Below are 20,842 nucleotides of genomic sequence, written 5' to 3' on the forward strand. Positions count from 1 at the left end.
AGGAAAAGAGAAACTTGATAGTCAAAAATGACTCAAATATAATGACTTCTGGTAGAGAAACTGAATTATTTAATCTCCAAAAGGTCATGATAAGGTATTATAAAGAAGAAAGTGTGCATGAGATGATGAGTTTAGGAAAGGCAAAGGAATAGATTATTAGAATGGAGAAATAAAGAAAAAATATGAAGCCCAAGAGTCAGTTTGTGGAACAGTCCTCTAATGCTCCTTCAGAAATGAAATGACAGAGGAACTGAGAATTTTCATTAAGGTAAAGAAGAGTGATAATGTATTTTCCCTGCTATTTTCAAAAAACTTCTGAAAAAGTTTAAGAGGCTAAATAATCAAATCAGAAGTCCTGTACTTTGTGTTCTAAAATAAAATGTGGTTACTTAAAAAACACACACACAGGGATCTCTAAACCCATGGGCAATTTATAGAAGTAATTTAATAGCTACTTGATCCTGGGGACATAGATAATACTCAGACGTGGGCAGCAAAAGAAAAAGCATACTGACTTGATTTCACAAAAGTGGATGAAAACAGTCTGGGGCTGAAATAGGCAAGAATTAGATTTTAGATCTTCATTATTCTGGGAGAAAGAGATGGACCAATGTTGTCCAGGAAACTAGAAATGCCTCTCAAAATTGAATTCTCAAAGAACTAGTGAAGGCTGAATACAATTGATCACACTGAATAAAGGGCAGTAAGCTTACAGGGAAAAACTCTGATAAAATATGGTTCCGTGTGAACATGTTGCTTCCAGTTACCTATTGAAAGCTGATGTATGGTTAGATTGCTTCACCACAGTGAAGGGAAATCATAAAGACTGGGCCCTGAAACTCCATTTCCTCAAGTACTCACATAATTAAAGATCGAGCTTGTTTTAGGTGAGAATTACCTGAGAATTAGGAGCATTTAATTAATGATTTTTAAAATTACACATAAATCTGGAATTGTTTCTTATGCACACAGTTGTGAGTGTCAGGTATCACCTACACAAGAGTAATAGCAGGGAATTGCCAAGTAAACAACTAAATAATTGATAGATAGTTGGTGAATGTTTAGAGAGCGCAAAGACACCTTATAGAATGGACCAGAAGCAAGGAGAGAAATGAAGTCTGGTTATATAAGCAGGCCTAAAGCTATTATTGAAAAAACTCCTTTATATATTTTAAGAAAGAATATGCAAAATCCTTAATAGATGACCCTAAAGACAAGAGAAAACAAACAGCAACAAGCATAAGTTAGAGACACAAGATTGTGGTTAGTAGCTGGCACTGAAAGAAGCACTGAATCTAGGGAGCAAAAGCAATGTGTTTTCCAGATGATCTCAAAGATAGATTTGTTTCTGCAGGCCGCATCAAGCCTCAGTGTATGGATTAAGAAACTTGTGGCTGGGCGCGGTGGCTCACACCTGTACTCCCAGCACTTTGAGAGGCCGAGGCGGGCAGATCGCGAGGAAAGGGGATTGAGACCATCCTGGCTAACATGGTGAAACCCCGCCTCTACTAAAAATACAAAAATTAGCTGGGGTGGTAGCATGCACCTGTAGTCCCAGCTACCTGGGAGGCTGAGGCAGGAGGATCGCTTGAACCCGGGAGGCAGAGGTTGCAGTGAGTCAAGATCACCCAAATGCACTCCAGCCTGGCGACAGAGCAAGACTCTGTCTCAAAAAAAAAAAAAAAAAAAAAAAAAAAAAAAAAAAAAAAAAAAAAAAGAAAAGAAAAGAAAAAGAAAGAAAGAAAGAAAAAGGAAGAAAAGAAACCCCTCCTCTGATTCCATCTCCTCTTTAGGCAACATTTTAAGAGCTGCGCTGATTTTCCTTGGATCTCCTTAAAGAAAGGGTATTACTTTGAAGAGGAGGCAGAGACTTTTTTACCTACTGAATGGGATATTCTCCTGTTCTAAGTTCAATAAACCAATGTTCAGTTTGACATTAGGATCTTGTAATGTTGTTGAGACTTGGTTGTCATGCTTGGTTCTGTACAATTCTGAGGCACTGAAAAATTTGTGTTTTATGGATCTAGAAAGCAATATACAGATACCACCCAGAGGTCACTCTGTAATCAGCCAGGTAGCCTTCTCTTGTCACATACCACATTTACATACATTCTACTTGATGTTTCAGGACAATGGGGAGTGCATACACATATCAAAAAATGGACATTAGTAGAGGTTTTCCATGAAACAAATATACATATGAGTGATTAAATGGGAGTTGCATTTTTTTACTTGGACATCATTTTGTAGCAATTGTTTAGATTATCTTGAACTGGTAGACTTTTTATCAACACAGTACTTATACATAACTCCTATAAAGCAAAAATGAACACAAATAAATAATAACTTTATGTGTCATTGGTGGTTTCATTTCTTTAGGTTAAAAACAACATTAAAAGGGCAACAGAGCGAGACTCCATCTCAAAAAAAAAAAAAAAATTCTTCCTGCCAAATCATTATTTGTATGACTTTGCACGTAATATATTTGGAAGTATTTCTTTCCTTGGATGGTGCACTAGCTGTGGTAGGCATAGTGACACGACATTTCTGTGGTGTTATGCAAACATAAAATAGACTGGAATTAGTCCTTTTACTCTACAATTGAATTTATTTCTCATTCAGATTCTATTTTCGTGATTTATGTTTTGAAGCACACCTACTTGTATACTATTACTGACAATTGATAGCACTGTTACAATGTCAAGAATCTTAAAATCACAAAATACATTTTTATGATGACCAGGAAATGTTATAAATCATTAGATCTCACCATAAATGTAATTAGTCACATACTCTTTTAATTTTAAGTAAAATGGTCAAATAATTGCATAGTATAAAATAAAATATAAAAGTCATACTAGAGGACAAAACTAATTCAATGAATTAGTATTATATCACTCAAGAAAGACAGCAAAAGCTATTATACAGAAATGTCACACTGTATGGTACTTTCTGAAAATTTTGTAAAAAAAAAAAAAAAAAAAAAAAAAGTCCTGAAAAATAGAAGCATAAGGCGGTTAGAAATTCATTACGATTGATATCAAAAGATGCCACCATGCCCCTGCCTCTGATAATGATGTCACAATGAACTTGGTGACCTGGGAAAGAAATTCTCAAGTGTGTTCTTAATTCCATTTTCTGATCTCCAGCTTTCTGAGTTGTCTCAATTCTGTTAAATCTGTATCAGCAACATCGGGTCCCTATTTCGTACATACAATTTTATTTATTTATTTATTTATTTATTTATTTATTTATTTATTTATTTATTTTTGAGATAGAGTTTCGCTCTCGTTGCTCAGATTGGAAGGCAATGCGCGATCTCGGCTCACCGCAACCTCCGTCTCCCAAGTTCAAGTGATTCTCTTACCTCAGCCTCCTGAGTAACTGGGATTACAGGCATGAGCCACCACACCTGGTTAATTTTGTACTTTTAGTAGAGATGGGGTTTCTCCATGTTGGTCAGGCTGCTCTCGAACTCCTGACCTCAAGTGATCCACCCACCTCGGCCTCCCAAAGTGCTGGGATTACAGGCGTGAGTCACCATGCCCGTCTAGTACATACAACTTTAATTCAACTTTGTGTTTTATTTTGGACACGTATATGGAAGAATAATTCCAGAAGTATCATACAACGGTAGCCAAGGCACAGATCCTGTCTTTAAGCAGTTTATGGTACAGTGGGGAAGAAGGGTGGTAAAAACACAAAATACCTCCCATGCAAATGACCTAACTCTCTTCGTTAATCAATATCTACATGATCCCACACGTCTACTTCTTCATCTTCATCTCTGTAGGACTAGATATTTGATAGTTACTACTTTCCCAATGCTAACTTCATTTATCCTGTCACATTTTGTTTGTTTCAGTTTTTACTTTTTTGTTTGTTTGTGTTTTGTTTTGTTTAGAGACAGGGTCTCAGTCTGTCACTCAGGCTGGAGTGCACTGCCGTAATAAAAGCTCACTGCAGCCTGGAACTTCTGGGCACAAGCCCTCCTCCCTCATCAACCTCCTAAGTGGCTAGGACTACAGGCATGTGTCACTACATCTGGCTAATTTTTAAACTATTTTTTGTAGAGGCAGGGTCTGGCTATGTTGCCCAGGCATGTCTGGAACTCCTGGGCACAACCAATCCACCCACCTCGGCCTCCCAAAGTGCTGCAATTACAGGCATTAGCCACCTTGCCCAGCCTGATTTTGTTTTCAATGTATTTCACGCTCACATTCCTTGAAACTTACTTCTCCTTTATTATCTTATATTTCAGTACTTTTCAACATTCTGTTTGGATAACGTCACTTATCTGGTGTCATATACTTAAATCGTAGTCTGAATTATTCCCAAGAATCCAGCATTACCAGTGTTCTAATGACTCCTAAAGCTGCATTCTTCTGCTTATTTATACTCACAAATTTCAGATCTATATCCTGTTAAATATCACTTGCATTTTTCAAAGATACCTTAAGTACAGCATGTCTTAACCAGAATCATTCCAATGAAAATGTGCTGCTCTTTCCACTTTTCCCAGGTTGGCAAATGGTACCAGTTTTTCCTCACCCTCTAAGGTAGGTATCCTTGGTACCTCTCACTGTTCTCCACAGCCTTATCCACATTTCTGCTTAGCAAATCCCTACTTTTCCACCCTTCAAAGCATGGCTATGATTTTTTATAACCCCCACTCATGTCCTCCTCTACTTCTTGTAGCATATAATCAGTCTCTCCATATAGTGCCTCTCATGCCTTTACTTTTAAACATCTAATCTGCACACGCCATTCTCTCTGACAATATTTAAACTCTTAGTAAACAGAGCCTGTCATTCACCTTTGAGTCCTTCATAAAAATTTGCATAAAATAAATGCTCAACAAATGGTCGTTGAATTTTACTCAATGGATTCTTATAACACTCTACATTCCCTATTCACTGTATAAAATTTCAGCTATAGCTGCTATGACCTTTGGCTACAAACGCTGTCTTGGTGAAATGTGGCCTCACAAGGAATTGAAACAATGGGCACAATTCAGCATTGGGCACTGGGGTTCAGAGGAATGCAACCTCAGAAATGCATACCACTCTCAGATCATATAGGGCTTCTGAACTACTTAATTAATGAAGACGCTAAGCATTGCAAAGCAGAAATAAAACCATGGGAGATATATTTTCAAGCAGAAATGAAAAAGTTTCTTTTTTTTTTTTTTTTTTTTTTTTTTTTTTGAGACGGAGTCTCGCTCTATCGCCCAGGCTGGAGTGCAGTGGCCGGATCTCAGCTCACTGCAAGCTCCGCCTCCCGGGTTCATGCCATTCTCCTGCCTCAGCCTCCCGAGTAGCTGGGACTACAGGCGCCCGCCACCTCGCCCGGCTAGCTTTTTGTATTTTTTAGTGGAGACAGGGTTTCACCGTGTTAGCCAGGATGGTCTCGCTCTCCTGACCTCGTGATCCGCCCGTCTCGGCCTCCCAAAGTGCTGGGATTACTAGATAGCTGGGTGCTATCCTATTGTCTGTTTACTCCCAAAACATATCACTAATCACAGATTTTATTTAAACATATAGAATCAAAAATTAATTTCCTTTAAGAGTATCATATGTTAGTAGTTGAAACTCTGTTCTAGAGGAGGCATTTAAATTTGCATGCATTTCAGATATTTTCTCATTCTTATAACGAACTTAACACTTATATTTTCTGGACAATAATGAGAGGACATACATGATAATGAGACTTTATGCCAAAAAATCTACCTGCATATATTAAGTAAAATTTATCAGAGACAAGATTAAAAATGAAGCAACCTACTGGCTATATTTCAGTATAAAGGGATTGTAATATAAATACCTGTATGCTTAACTTAAATCTTGAAATAACAATTACAAAAACAATTTGCAACCTTCACAAAACAAATGAGTTGCTTTTTAAAATAAATATAATGTAATCCAATCTACTCTACTCCAATGTAATTTAATCATCTATTTAATTTGAGTAATACAACTGGTCTTCTGAAAATAAATAACAATGACTTCAAAAGATTATTTACAGGTTCTTACTGAGTTTGAAAGGTCTTATTTACAGCACACACATTTTTAGTAATTATCCTTGTTTATAAGCAGAGAGAAAAGGAAGATACAAAATTAATCTATTTTATAGTTTAGATCTGGATTTAGCTTCTGCTGCCAATTTCATCAAGGCTAAATTTTAGAGTTTTTGAACTAATTGTGTTTAATATTAAAAAATGAAAAAAGGAAAAAGGAAGACATAAAAAGGGAACAGTAACTGGACTAGAAAAATAAAACAAATAATCTGAATTTGTTTGGCTTCAAATGAAGCCTCCAGACCAGTATAATAATTGTTTTTAAATATATCAAAGATGAGTAGGTAAAGGGAGAGGATGTGCAGGAAAAAAACATTTCAAGGACTTCTTCCCATCCAACATTTTATTTATAAAATAAAAACTTTCAAAACCTGTGTTTATAATTGTTTCTTCCATATAATTTTCCTTTCCCCCCTCTGTGCCTCACACCACTCTGAACTTCTCTAATGAGCTTACTACTTTTTTCATTATAATTAATTTACTGTGATCAAGGTTGTATCTCCCAAACATAAAAACTTCCATCTTAAAGGCAGAGATTCTTTCTCCTTTACTTAAATTTCCTCAGAAAGCCTTGGTCATATTTTATTTTCAGTATCGGTTTGTTGAATCAAAATGAATAACCACAGCTTTGACACTGTGTAATTATCCCATGAAACAAGAGACACCTATTATTCTCCTTTGTTTTATTTGCAAAGCAAAAATTACTTTACTTACTAAAAACCTGCAAGAGAAGAGGTAACAATGGAGGTGTTTTACCTTAGAGGAGGAATATTCAGTTAAAATGGCTTTTCAGTAGGTGGGCTAACCTCCCAGGTTAAGAGTACTAACTTACTGGGCAGGGTGGCTCATGTCTAATCCTGGCACTTTGCGGGGCCAAGACAGAATAATCGCTTGATTCCAGGAGTTTGAGACCAGCCTTGGCAACATAGTGAGACTTTGTCTCCACAAAAAAATAAACAAAATTACAGGCACGGTGATGCATGCCTGTAACCCCAGCTGCTTAGTTGGCTAAGGTGAGAGAATCGCTTGAGCCAGGGAGGTCGAGGCTACAGTGAGCCAAGAATGTGCCATCTCACTCCAGCCAGGACTACAGAGCAAGACCATATATATATATATATATATATATATATATATATATATATATATATGGGACTACTATAATTTTTTTTTTTTTTTTTGAGACGGAGTCTCGCTCTGTTGCCCAAACTGGAGTGCGGTGGCCGGATCTCAGCTCACTGCAAGCTCCGCCTTTCAGGTTTACGCCATTCTCCTGCCTCAGCCTCCCGAGTAGCTGGGACTACAGGCACCCGCCACTTCGCCCGGCTAGTTTTTTGTATTTTTTAGTGGAGACGGGGTTTCACCGGGTTAGCCAGGATGGTCTCGATCTCCTGACCTTGTGATCCGCCCGTTTCGGCCTCCCAAAGTGCTGGGATTACAGGCTTGAGCCACCGCGCCCGGTGGGGACTACTATACTTAAATACACTTAAATAGTCCAGAGTTCCTTTACCAAATAGAAGATGCTTAAGAATGTTTGTTATGTTTTAGCAGCACAAGGCTTTTTATACATAAACCTGGCAATAGTATCAGAGGAAGGATAGAATTATATATAATCTATAAGCAAAAAGAATTCAAAGACTGAAATAATACCTTAACTAAATAAGGAACCAAAACAATCAAATGTATTATCAACAAGTGCTGAAATTCACACAAGCAAATGCTTTGGGAGTCCGGAGGCAAGAAAACCACTAACTGACCTCCAAAGTCACTTTGAGATTTGATGAGCTCGTTCCCTCCTCAAATGTCATAAGGGTTCAGCAAAGTGATTTAGTTTAAAAGGATCAAATTAGAATAAAAAGGGGAATACGGCCACACATTTTATCAGAGTTAATTATTAATATTGAGATTAGAAAAGAAAGGGCTGAGAATCTGGTAAGCATACTAATTGGACATTATTTTCAACTCATTTTCCCTGTTAATGTGAATACTTTGCAGCAGTTTAAAGGGAGGTGCAATTTAAAGGGAGGTGAAGAATAATGCATTCAACTAGAACACTTAAAAAAAGAGAAAAGAATGTAGAAAGATCATGACATCTCCCTACCTTGAATGACAGAGAACACAAAGAGTGGGTTGATTTGATGCCAAGAGATAGAAGACTTCCTTCCCCTCATTTTAGGTCCTTGCTATATTTATAAGTTACTACTCACGAGTACTACCCTACGGTACTTCACGCAAAAGTCAAAAAATTAACTGGAAAATATTTAAGGTGAGAGTATATACTGGTAATTAAAAAATGCTAAATTTGTGAGGCTGAGCATTTTATGAAGTCCTCATGGTTAAGCCATTGTATTATATCAAATCTACCTAAAGTTGGCCAGGTGTGGTGGCTCACACCTGTAATCCCAGCACTTTGGGAGGCCGAGGCAGGCAGATCATGGGGTCAGAAGTTGGAGACCATCCTGGCTAACATGGTGAAACTCCGTCTCTACTAAAAGTACAAAAAATTAGACAGGCGTGGTGGCAGGCGCCTGTAGTCTCAGCTATTCGGGAGGCTGAGGCAGGAGAATGGTGTGAACTCAGGAGGCAGAGTTTGCAGTGAGCCGAGATCGTGCCACTGCACTCCAGCCTGGGCAACAGAGCAAGACTCCCTCTCAAAAAAAAAAAAAAAAATATCTACCGGAAGTTAATAATAATCCCAACTATTTATCATTGTTATTTAAATAATAATGGTAAAAAATTTTATCAATTAATATAGTGAAAATACAACTTATTACTTATTTATAAATTATTACATATTGTTGTCTTATTTAGTTCCTTCTGCAATCCTATGATTTGCAATTGAACAAAGTGAAGCTAAGAGGGGTTAGAAAATAATACTCCTTGTAGGAGGTAAAGCCGGAATTCAAACTGATATCATCAGATTTCAAAGCTTGTTTTGTAAACTAGTAGATTCTACTCACAGCACTGCCAATTCTTCTCTAGGACAGTACCTTCTTTAGATTCTTTTAGATTGTATTGCTCCTTTTACCAGACATAGCACACATTTTAATTAGTTGAGATCTGGCTTAGAGACAGTCTCTATAATCCCTCTCTCTATATATTACTATGAAGAAATCAAAGTGAACAGTACCCTCCCAAAGTGGTGGCATACAGACTTTTGGGGGATACTTGGGAGGTATAGAGCCATGTCACAATTGACAGGAAAAATGAAAAAAATGCAGCCTCAGTCAGACACTGGCAATTAGGGTGACATAGAGAAATGCAAAACTATGAAAATGAATCCTTAGCAAGGAATGTTAGTCTCTTCCTGCAGAAGACGATAAAAGGTATGACAGGTATTTGATTTTTTAGGTATTGTGCTTATGCCATTAAAAAGTATATGAGGATCTATGGAAAGACGGAAGAGGCAGCGTTGCTAGAGAAGTTTGCTCAATCTACATGAAATCAGCACAAACCAATAACTAGACAACTTTGCCTGACAGATGCCTGCTTGAAAATTGGGTAAACAGGAGAAAAGGAGAGAGAAAGAGGAGGTCCTTTATCTCCTACAAAGATATGCATTTAGCCTCTAGTCCCATTACACTTGGCTATTAAAAATTGGTGGCTTATTCCCAATGATATTTCAAATACACTGTCTAAAAGCAATATGAAAAGTCCATGGTTTACTGCAGCATGTTTAAATAATCAAGGACAAGGTATAATGCATGTAGAACGAAGAGATGAAGGAAACAGAATGAATCAAACAGTTGAGCTTAGCTTATATAAGTGTGACAAAGTAAGGAAGTTTGGAAAGGGAAAGTTCAAAAATATTCATGTATAAAAGTCAAAAGTATTATTTAAAGATCTGAGAAAATCAAGAAGCATAAAATGAATTAGGGATTTAGAGTGGCCAAATTTCTAACCTCATTTAACTTTTTATAAGCCTGTTTTATGGATCATCTGCTGTGTTTTTTTTTTTTTTTTAATTTATTTTTATGGTGTGATATTTAAGAAAGTCTACCTACAGAAAAATATGTATCATTTCCTATCTTTTTTTTCATTTGCACTCTGACCAAAGTTCACATTGCTAAGTAAGAAAATATATGTGTTTATTCTATTGTGAAATGTCTTAATCATAATTAATGTATTTCGAGGGCATTGCACTCAGGGCTTGATCAGATGCAGATGACTCTTGCATAGTGGGATCTAAAGGAGGCTCCACAGCTGTCTCCCACACTGGCCTACTATGGTGCCAACATTTCCACCCACCTGGCCAGAAATCACACCATTTGATTCAGTCCACTCCTTTGATTTATGTAAAAAATGCATTTTCTACTATTAAAATGCACTTGCTGTGTGGGTAGACAGAAGGGCCCTAGAATCACTATTGGCCTGCCCACATTAACATACATTGTCAAATTCACTCACTATCTCACTATGAGACAAATGTCTCTATTCTATAGCATAAAAGATACAAGAAAAATTGAATGTAAGAGAATCACAGATTATTGGACCTGGAACCCAGTAAGGTTTCAGAGTTGATTTATTAATTTCCTTAGACAGTAGCCTACACACACCGATGGCAAAATTGAGATGAGAAGCCAAGAGAGGTGTTTTCTATATCTGAGCTTATTAAACACTAATTATCACAAAGACTTACATAGCAAAGGCAAACTGGCTTTGCAAAGATAATTTAGAGGAGGCTTTGGAAAGATCAAGTAGGCCATAGCATGAAGGACCAGGATAAATAGAATAGACCTAAAGAAACATTCTATCCCACTCCAAGAGAAAGTCTGAAGAGTACTGCATAATTAAAATAAGAGCAAACCCTTGCATAGTCAATGCTTGCCTTGCATGAGATGGTGCTTTTAAGCCTAACATTTGGGTTTTACTTGAATTATCAATTCATAGCAATATGCATCAATTATTCTAACATTTTCATTATCAAATGTTTTTATTACCTATTTCCCACCATAAACTCTATATGAATTATTACTTTATTGCTAAGTGTATTGTAATGAAATAACAAATAACCAATTACTTCAATGTTTGATTAGATTGATATTAAAGGATTAGCATGAGATTATCATAATGTTGATGATAATTAAAGGCAAAGAAATACATATTAGTAATCTCTGTCACAAATAAATGTATAACTAATAAGGTTTTCTTAAACTATTTTTTAAATGGTGTAATTTCTAGTATTACTTTGCAGGGACCTGAGGCACTCTACAGATTTGGAACTTTAAAATGGTGGGTCTCATTCTACATTATTAGATTCTGGTGGTAAGAAATTATGTTTGTTCTTATGGTGTATTCTTTTTTCTTAGCTAATAACAGAATAAAACTTCATTCTACATTTGGCAGTAATGTGTTTTAGAATATAGCTTAAAGCTTGTTAAACAGGGCATTAACACACAGGCCCTTGGAATGAAATTGTATTTATCATACTACGGTACAGAAGGAAGATAAAACTTTTGTAAAACGTAAGTACATTTCACTTAAATTTTCCTGTTTTAGTTCCTTTTTTGCATTTGTGAAAACGTATTTTTATCATTAGCTATCCTAACTTATTCCTGGCTTGTAGCATGACATTGGAATTTTGCTTGCTATTGCACTGGAAATTATCTTCTCAACTTTGCAATGAAAGTTAATCCCAAACACTTGGTGATAACTGCATTGTTTCACATAGGTTAAAATTCCAGAAAAATATTTGAGGTAATAATAATTAGGAACTAGCACAGCATCCCAAATAGTATTTTAATGGAAAATCCAAATGAAAATCCAATACAAATCCTGATTAAAACCTAGTCAAGCAAAAAACTACAGATTACCTGGATTCCAATTAAATGTGACAAATGAATACTTGACAGGTTTCAATTCCAATTCTATTTATGTCAGAATGATCCATTAATATTGAAGATGAAATTACCAGAATTTAAGCAATACAATTGCACTTTATGGCTAGATGAGTAGTTTGAAAACATGGACCCAACAAAATTGTTATGCAAAGGTCAACTGCTACATTTAGATCACCCATAGTACATCACATTTCATTCTGTTATTACCTATAGATCAAGGCTAATATGAATCACAGCTAGTAGATGACAAATGGTCACACAAACTCTGAATTTCAAGTATTGACCACATACAAAATCAGGAAAAATCCATTACATTATCATGGCCCTTGCTTTTAACAGGCCTTAAAAACTTAGTTATAAAAAAGAATTAAAGGTCGCTTTTTGGAACTCTTTCTCATTGTACTTTCTATTTTATTAACAAGCTCACCTGTTAAGTTTTCCATGACATGTATGTTTCCCAAAAGGTAACCGACATGTGTTTGTCATATATAATTATATTTTAATTATTCATCATTTCTTTCTTATTTTAAAGGTGATGAATCCCCATAAACTAATAAAACATAAACTAACATTAAAAAATGATTATAATGCCAGTGGTACAAAGTCTTTTTTTAATAAAGCTGACATCCAAAAAATAAAAATTTAATTGTACATTCTGTTCTTTACAGTAAAAATAAGTAGTTCTTAAAACACAAACAAAATTATATGTTCTCATGAAAAGGTAATCTCAGATGTAGTAATACCCCTAAATTAAATTAATCTTGCCTTCCTAGGTATGCTCTATTTATCATCTATCTATATTAAAAATACTGTAATTACATATATGTACATACATGTAATTACATGTACTATATATGTACTCTATATTACATATACACATCTGTAATTACATATGTTACATATGTAATAGAGAATACATTATAGTACACATGATACATATATGTAATTGCATGTAATTACATAACTATCTTTTAATTATTCATTATTTATTTCTTATTTTAAAGGTGATGAATCCGCATAAACTCATAAAACAGAAAGTAACATTAAAAAATGATTATAATGCCAGTGGTACAAAGTCCTTTTTTAATAAAGCTGACATCCAAATTACATATGTAGTTACATATTACGTATGTAATTACAGTATTTTTAGTTTAATTTCTTTTTCCAAATAATTTTAAACATATCTGCCTTAAATATATTTTCATCAGCATTACAACTCATACGAAAATTGTATGCCCATTAAAAAAATTACTAAAAAAAACATAATTCTTAGAAACCACACCAGACTCCCATCCACATAAGCACACACCATCATACACACAGATAAACATGCCTTTATAGCCATAAGGCAAAATGCCATTTTAACTATGTAAAATTAATCAAGAGGGACATCAGTCATAAGACCCTGATATCATATCTTCTTACCCGAGAACAATGTGGATAAATAATTATTTAGCATAATACAATTTAGCAATACTTTCACTTGGGGTCATTTATGATATATTATATTCTAATATTGGATTTTAATATTCATAGGTAAACTTCCAGAAGAAAATCAGTCTTTCTCCTGCATTAATATGCTCTACTTGCATATATATCGGCACTAAAGAAACTGGTATATAACAAAAAGTTAGAGTGTCTTATTTCACTCGGGGGTTGAGATGGCAAAAGACATAAATCCATTTCAAGTTTTACTAGGGATAAAATGTGTGTGATTCCTCTTCCTTTCTCTCTGTATAACCATCTCTCTCTCTTCATATTTGAAAGAATAATGAAGTTTGGATGAATTTTACCATTCCATTATTTGACACAAATCTATTCCTCAGGCATTTACTTATGACTCAAAATCCAGAAAATAAATCACCAAATTATCTCTGGGAATATAAACAAATGTGGAAAGTTTTAAAAGTGGTATTTGCAATCTAAATGTATAACTTAAAGGAAAATGTATACAAGGTCAATTGTGGTAATTATGAGAATCACCTCAAAACAGTATAAAAATACAGAGTATTATGATTTATTTTCCTTCCTTTCTCTCACATAAAAATGAAAAAAAACACCTTATATTTAAGTAAGAGGGAAATTCTAATAGCATGTATTATATAGTATGGAGAACAAAGTAGTACTATTCTCCTTAGACTCTATTCAGTGATCACTGGAAAGGAGCGGTCTGAAAACACTTTCCTAAACATCTAGGACAAGAAAAGGTAGAGTAAGGTATGTTTCTTTCATTTCCTTTCACTAAGACTGGACAGTTGTACTTGAAGAAATAGTTGCATGACAAAAATGAATAGAAGAAAACAATTAGACAAGACCTTTCTCGGTGACTACTGTTTAGGAATTCTGCACTTATTTAGCTTCCTTCACAGTGGGCCCTGTTCTGATTTATTTATAAGTGCGTTTATTTCGGACAGGATGCTTTAAAATGGTGGTGCAATTTGGGTGAATTTTATCTACAGAGTTATGTTCCTTTATTTGGCATTTCTGTATTTTAGCAAATATTTCTCACTTAAATAAAATGGTTTTAATGTCAGCTATTTTATTTTGGTTTTAGACTGACCTTCGCGAGTCAACTTATTACGGCTCACTAGCGTGATTATGTGTGTGGATGTTGTGTTTGCCCCTACCATTTTCCATATGCTCTGCCTCACCAACACTGCCATCCGGCGTGGTCCTTTCATAGTTGTCCTCTGGGAGTGGAAGGGCACCCAGTCTTGGCCCTGAAGAACTCTTACTGCTTGGTGTTTCTGACTCCTCCAGCCCGCTGTCATAGCAACTCTGCAGTGACCCCTGATGTGGGTCCTGAGGCTGACTCACAACAGAAAACGTCACTCTACGAAATGGCTGCAAAAGAAAAGATTCTGAATGTCACTACGATATAAGATTGTAAATGATCTTATTAAAAAAAAATACATAAATTACATACATTAAAGTCTACCGGCAACTAATTCAATACTAAATGAATAGATATGTTGAAATTGCGTTAGTTAACTATGTATTATCTAAGGCAATGTCTAGAACTTAGATTTTATTATGGTAAAACTGGAAATTCCCTTTCAGAAATAGCGATTAAAAAAACAGTAATTTCACTAAAACACACATTTAAATCTGATATGTTAGTTCCACATATTCAACCTTTTTCTATTCTAATAGTATTTACTTCAGATATGCTTTCCAGAAATGGACTCTAAAAAAACAAGGTCAGTGATTTGTGAAGGCAGTAAATATTGAACTAATCCATTGTAAGAAGACTCAATTTTTAAATACTTTGTCCATATGATACAAAGTTATAAAATCAAATGGGATGGCAGTTGACTTAAACTATTCAAAGTACAGCTGACAAATAAGAATTTAGATGCAGTGCTAGGAAACAGAAATATGTTTATTACATAACTCCTATAAAAATATTGTCTATTGACCTTGAAATTGTAAGAGTTTTACTGAAATAATAGATAAAAGTATCCCTAAACAGTGAGTAGAAAATAAACTATAAAGTTCAATTGTGTGTTCTTAATATTACTGTTTGTGATTTGTTCAATAAAGTAAAATCATGTACAGCCTTTAATTTGTTTCTTAAAAATTTTATCAAACTTTATCCAATTGAACCCCACAATTTACTATGTTACTGACAATGGCTGGACTGAAGATGGAAGGTATTTGCAGATTATCTTAGTTAACCACAAAATAAAATAAAATAAAAAAATAGGCTCATTAAAGGAACAAACCAATGCCATGTATTGACAGTGCTACATAAGAATAATAACTTGGAAAAACATATAAAAATGTCCTGCAGTGTCAGTCTGAGATTATTCTTGGTAATAGTTGTATCCATAAAGCTGCTGCATGAATCTGAAAAATGTCAGAAGTGTACATATTTTTAAACTTATTACTCAGACTGTTTCTTTTTATTACAAAGTATAAAATTAATGTTGCTAGAAAACAGTGAAAGGTTACAAAACCTTTTTTGCACCTTTATAACTTGAATGTTCATGACACAAATTACTAATCATGACCTGGACCATTAGAATTTTAGAAATACTAAGGATTATATGCACATGGTAGGTTATTAATGGGAAAGCTAAGAAGAGTTATAACATCTCCCCCTAATTTATAAATTGGCTTTGCTAAGACAAACACATGCTTCCATAAAATTTCCCTTTATTTTGTCATTGATGGAAGACTAGCTGAAAATATCGTGAATTGTCAGTATTTTTAACCCAGTAGCTCACAATTCATGTACTTATTTGAAGTGTACAATCTTTACAAAGTCTCCTTTTTATTCTGATTCAAAGTCAAAATCAGAATAGCTGAATCTTAATACAAAAGGAAAACATTTAATTCATGTTCTCTTCTTTATAATGTTTCACTGAATTGGAACTGCAGTATTTATAAACAATTACAAATATTTTCAATATACATAGTATGGGTATGTTATAGATTTAAATTTACTCACAATAAACTTTTTAGAAACATTATTCTGATTTCACTAATGATTCTCATATTTCTTTACAGTAATATAGTTGTGATATTTTACCCTTTATTTAAAAAATATGTATAAAGAAATGTAAATACCCTGTATTTAAAAAAATAAAGAAATCAATTTGTACCGTCTTTTTTTTTTTTTTTTTTTTTTTTTTTTTGAGACGGAGTCTCCCTCTGTCGCCCAGGCTGGAGTGCAGTGGCGCGATCTCCACTCACTGCAAGCTCCGCCTCCCGGGTTCACGCCATTCTCCTGCCTCAGCCTCCTGAGTAGCTGGGACTACAGGCGCCCGCCACCTCGCCTGGCTAATTTTTTGTATTTTTAGTAGAGACGGGGTTTCACTGTGTTAGCCAGGATGGTCTCGATCTCCTGACCTTGTGATCCGCCCACCTCGGCCTCCCAAAGTGCTGGGATTACAGACGTGAGCCACCGCGCCCGGCTGTACCCTCATTTTTACCTGTGTGTGTGTATTTTCTTTTCTCCCACCCCTTGTCCACCCCACCCACCCCATCCACCCCATCCACCCCATCCACCCCACTTCTCACACCTGTGACTGTTTAATGCTTTTTGGTATCACCTTGGAAAGGAGACCACTGACAGTCTCCTAAAACCACATTGTTCTACACACAGAAAATATTCAGTAAATATTTCTAAACAATGAAATTTTAATGACAATGTTGAATTTAGCCAAGAATGCCAAGGGTTATGCAGACATATTATCATTTAAAGACATAGCAATGGATTTAAAAATAAACAAACACATAAAAAGAGAAAGGAGGGTCAACTGCTGTTCTTAATTCTATTTTAATGACTTTCAAATCTTTTAGAATATCTTCATTAACACAAGAAGAAAGCTCAAAATGAATACAGAAATACATAAGACATACCAATAAACTTAGAAAATAAGAAATGATTAGAAATGGTGTTTCATTTTGATATAAAAGTAGGAAAAAAGAGTGACATTTGGTTGAAATTTGGAATAATTTTGGAAAAATTCTGAAATATGTGCTTAAATGTTTATTTCACCAAAAGTGGATAGGCTAGCAGAGAAACCAGTGATAGCTATGTTTATAATGAAAAATGTTAAGAATAAAATAATGTTTTTCCTGTAATGTACTATATAATGACTGCTATGAACCTACGCATTTTGTTTTCTTGATTTCCTACCCTATTTTGACTGTGAATATTTAATCTTTATCAGTTATTTTAGAAGTAAAAATTGCATAATTTTAAAATATTGATATCTATTTATATATTAGAAAACATTTAAATTCATCAATTCTTCCCTTCTTGTATAAAATGCTTTTTGCATTTAAAATAACATCTGAATGAATAAAAATGTAACTCACAATATTTAAAATAAAATGTATCAACCAATGGATTATAGTATATCACACCTATCATTTTATTCACATTTTAAAATATTTTATTAGAATGTCATAGTAAGATATCAGCATTACATCACTAGCTCTTCAAATTCATTTTGATAATTTTTAATAATAAGTTTTTTGTGGTCAAGTATTTAAGTTGACAAGGTGAACCAAATTAATACAGAAGTCAAAAATCTGAAAGAGCTCCCATTGATGCAAGAATTAACATTTAATTTAAATAGTATATCAGACATACAGAGTTAGATGAAATGAGAGAAAGACAGAGAGAAACGGCGAGAGACAGAGGCAGACAGCTGAGTCTTGAAAAGATAGCTGTTTTACAGCAAAGGTTATTACACCATATTCATATTATTTATATACTCCAGAAAGATTGACTAAAGCAGAAATATAAAGCAGAGTGTCAACTCCTGACAGAGAGAATGAATTTGCACTATATATGTAACTGTCACTTCATTAATTACTGATACTCTGAAGTAGAATAGCTTACGTGATAATTCTTCAACCTAGATGTGCTTTAGAGAACCCAGAGAACTTGTGGAAAAACCAGATGCCAATATCTGGTCCCAACTTAAACCCAATGAATCAGCAATCAGGGTGGGACTCAGAGATCGGGAGTTTTTAAAAATCCCCAGCTGATGAAGAGGCACAGAAAGGAATGAGAAACTTTATTGTCAGGAAGAACATAGGTAGAGGTTCAAGAAAGCAATGTGCTCCAGGCAGTCAGCCGGTTCTTTAAGGGTATAAAAAATAGTTCCCAGGGAGAGTCAGCAGACTTCTGGTTCCATCTTGAGACTTAAAAGTATGGTCATAAAGACATTTAGTAAATTGCAGTGTCTGAACTTTGTATTTTTCTGTCTGGGGTGATAAACGATTTTGTGTCCTGTAAATGTAAATTGGTCTATCTAAGAGAAGAGAAAGCAAAGAAAGCAAAAGAGCTTGAGGAAGAGTGTCAGTCTGCCAGCTCTTTGAAATTGTGAAGACAAGCTACAGACTTGAATAAGTACTGCAAGACGGAGATCTTAAAGAAAATTATTCCAAAACCTGTGGATGAGATGTGTGAAAGAATTAAAAAACAAGAGAGTGAAAATCAAATAATTTCTTTAGGTAAGTGAATTATCTAAAGAAAAGGTCAATAATGAAGACATTTTCTGACGGTTCCTTATGAAAGAGGAGGAAGAAGAAATGTTGAAGGCAGAAGATTATGCTAGGAGATAAAGTATAATGAAATATTTACCTAGCAAGAGGTAAGGTTGAGAGAAGGTGGTGGCAGTGAAAATGGACAGCAAGGCCATTATAAAGAAAGCCCATATATCTGACTGGATTGAGTCATTAATTCACAAGACCTCCATTTATTTTATGTCCATTATGTTCCAGGGTTTCGAGGATGCTCCAACAATGATTCTACACATTTAAGAAACTCAAAACCTTATCAGTCTATAAAAGCACAAAAATATAATGTGATCAAGTTTCCAGTAAAATGGAGGCGTAAACAAGATTATCTAACACTCAGGAATTTAGGGCAGGCACTGCAAAGACAGTGGTTTGTTGGTTGAGATCTCTAAAAGAAATTTGATAGATAATATATATTTGGGGGTTGATTATAGATTCCATATTCCATATTGCTAGAAGCAAGCAATTAAAAAAAGCGTGTGAGGGCCAGGCGCAGTGGCTCACACCTGTAATCACAGCACTTTGGGAGGCTGAGGCGGGCGGATCACGAGGTCAAGAGATTGAGACCATCCTGGCCAACATGGTGAAAACCCGTCTCTACCAAAACTACAAGAATTAGCTGGGCATGGCAATAAGTGACTATAATCCCAGCTACTCGGGAAGCTGAGGCAGGAGAATCGTTTGAACCCGGGAGGCAGAGGTTGCAGTGAGCCGAGATCATGCCACTGCACTCCAGCCTGGTGACAGAGCGAGACTCCGTCGCAAAAACAACAACAACAACAACAACAACAAAAAGATGAGAATGAAAAGCAGGTCACTTTCAAAACTCAGAAGTCAAGGAAACATAACATTTCCAGAAAGGCAATTCTATGTGATCAAAAGCATCAGAGACATCAAGAAGGATGCTGACTACCACATGGCCTTTGGATTTATCCTTTAGAAGGCCATTGTGGCTATAGTATCTCTAAACTCTGGGAAACAATTGTAGGTTGGACCAAAAGAAGTAGAAGATTGGCTTGTCAATAAATGGAGAAATAGAGAAAGCGGGAATGTACTACTACTCTTAAATATATGACAAGAGAGAGAAATAGGGTAGAAGTTAAAACAAGTATTTCTGTAAAGTGTTTGATTTATTGATCTACATTTTTGTCTTTCTTCATTGGCACTGAAGAAGGTTTGCTTGAAAATAAATATTTGGAGATGTAAACAAAAAGGCATGCTCGATAAGAGAAGGTGGGAGCAGAATGAAAGAGAGCAAAGAAGACAAGCTAGCTAGAATGAAGAGAGACATAAAATCAAAATAATTATAAAAACATTGAAATGTTTTGAGGAATTTTGTTAATGAGGTATGTGGATGTATGTGTGTTTAATGGGAAAGAAAAAACACACAAAAAATAACCGAACAAGAAAATAGTTCTATTCCAAGAAACCCTGTGGGTCCTCGAGGACAAGTCAGCTGAGCTTCAGTTATTGTGCCTTAGACTCAGGGTCTGTACAATGGAGATAATAGTACCTCCCCCTTGCTAACTTAAATACTCTCAGAATTAATGAGATAGTTTACAAAAAGAGCCTTAAGCTCCCTCAAAGACATATACTATAAAAGGTAGTATACCTCAGGCCACGGCTGTATAACTAGAGTTATCTCCCATTGCTTTGATGCTTTTTAAGAAAATATAGAGCTGGCCAAGTAAAGCTTCTAAATAGAATTTCTAAAATCCACACAAAATTTCAAACCTAATTATCCTATTAAAGTGCTAAAATTTTATTTTTCTAAATGCAAATTATTTGTGCTGCAAATATGTACATACAATAATACTCAACATTTTTAAAAGCTATTTAAATCTAATCATTCATTAAGCATGAATATTTCTCTATTCGGTTATTTTGG

General features: G+C 35.0%; 1 protein-coding gene across 11 annotated transcripts in view; it reads right to left on the reverse strand.

The window, feature by feature from the left end:
* Positions 1 to 20,842, reverse strand: part of PCDH7 (protocadherin 7) — a 427,914-nt gene that overhangs the window by 214,057 nt on the left and 193,015 nt on the right. For 6 of the 11 annotated variants that reach the window (XM_050791300.1, XM_050791297.1, XM_050791298.1 and 3 more), the window contains one exon: positions 14,541 to 14,757. The exons of 1 other annotated variant lie outside the window; for it this stretch is intronic. In XM_050791300.1, coding sequence (XP_050647257.1) covers positions 14,541 to 14,757 — 217 coding nt within the window. The remainder of the gene's footprint in view (positions 1 to 14,540; positions 14,758 to 20,842) is intronic. 4 more of the 11 variants (XM_050791303.1, XM_050791299.1, XM_050791304.1 and 1 more) reach the window with 2 other exon arrangements.

This window comes from Macaca thibetana, chromosome 5, assembly GCF_024542745.1.
Source record: "Macaca thibetana thibetana isolate TM-01 chromosome 5, ASM2454274v1, whole genome shotgun sequence".
NCBI classification, from domain to species: Eukaryota; Metazoa; Chordata; class Mammalia; order Primates; family Cercopithecidae; genus Macaca; species Macaca thibetana.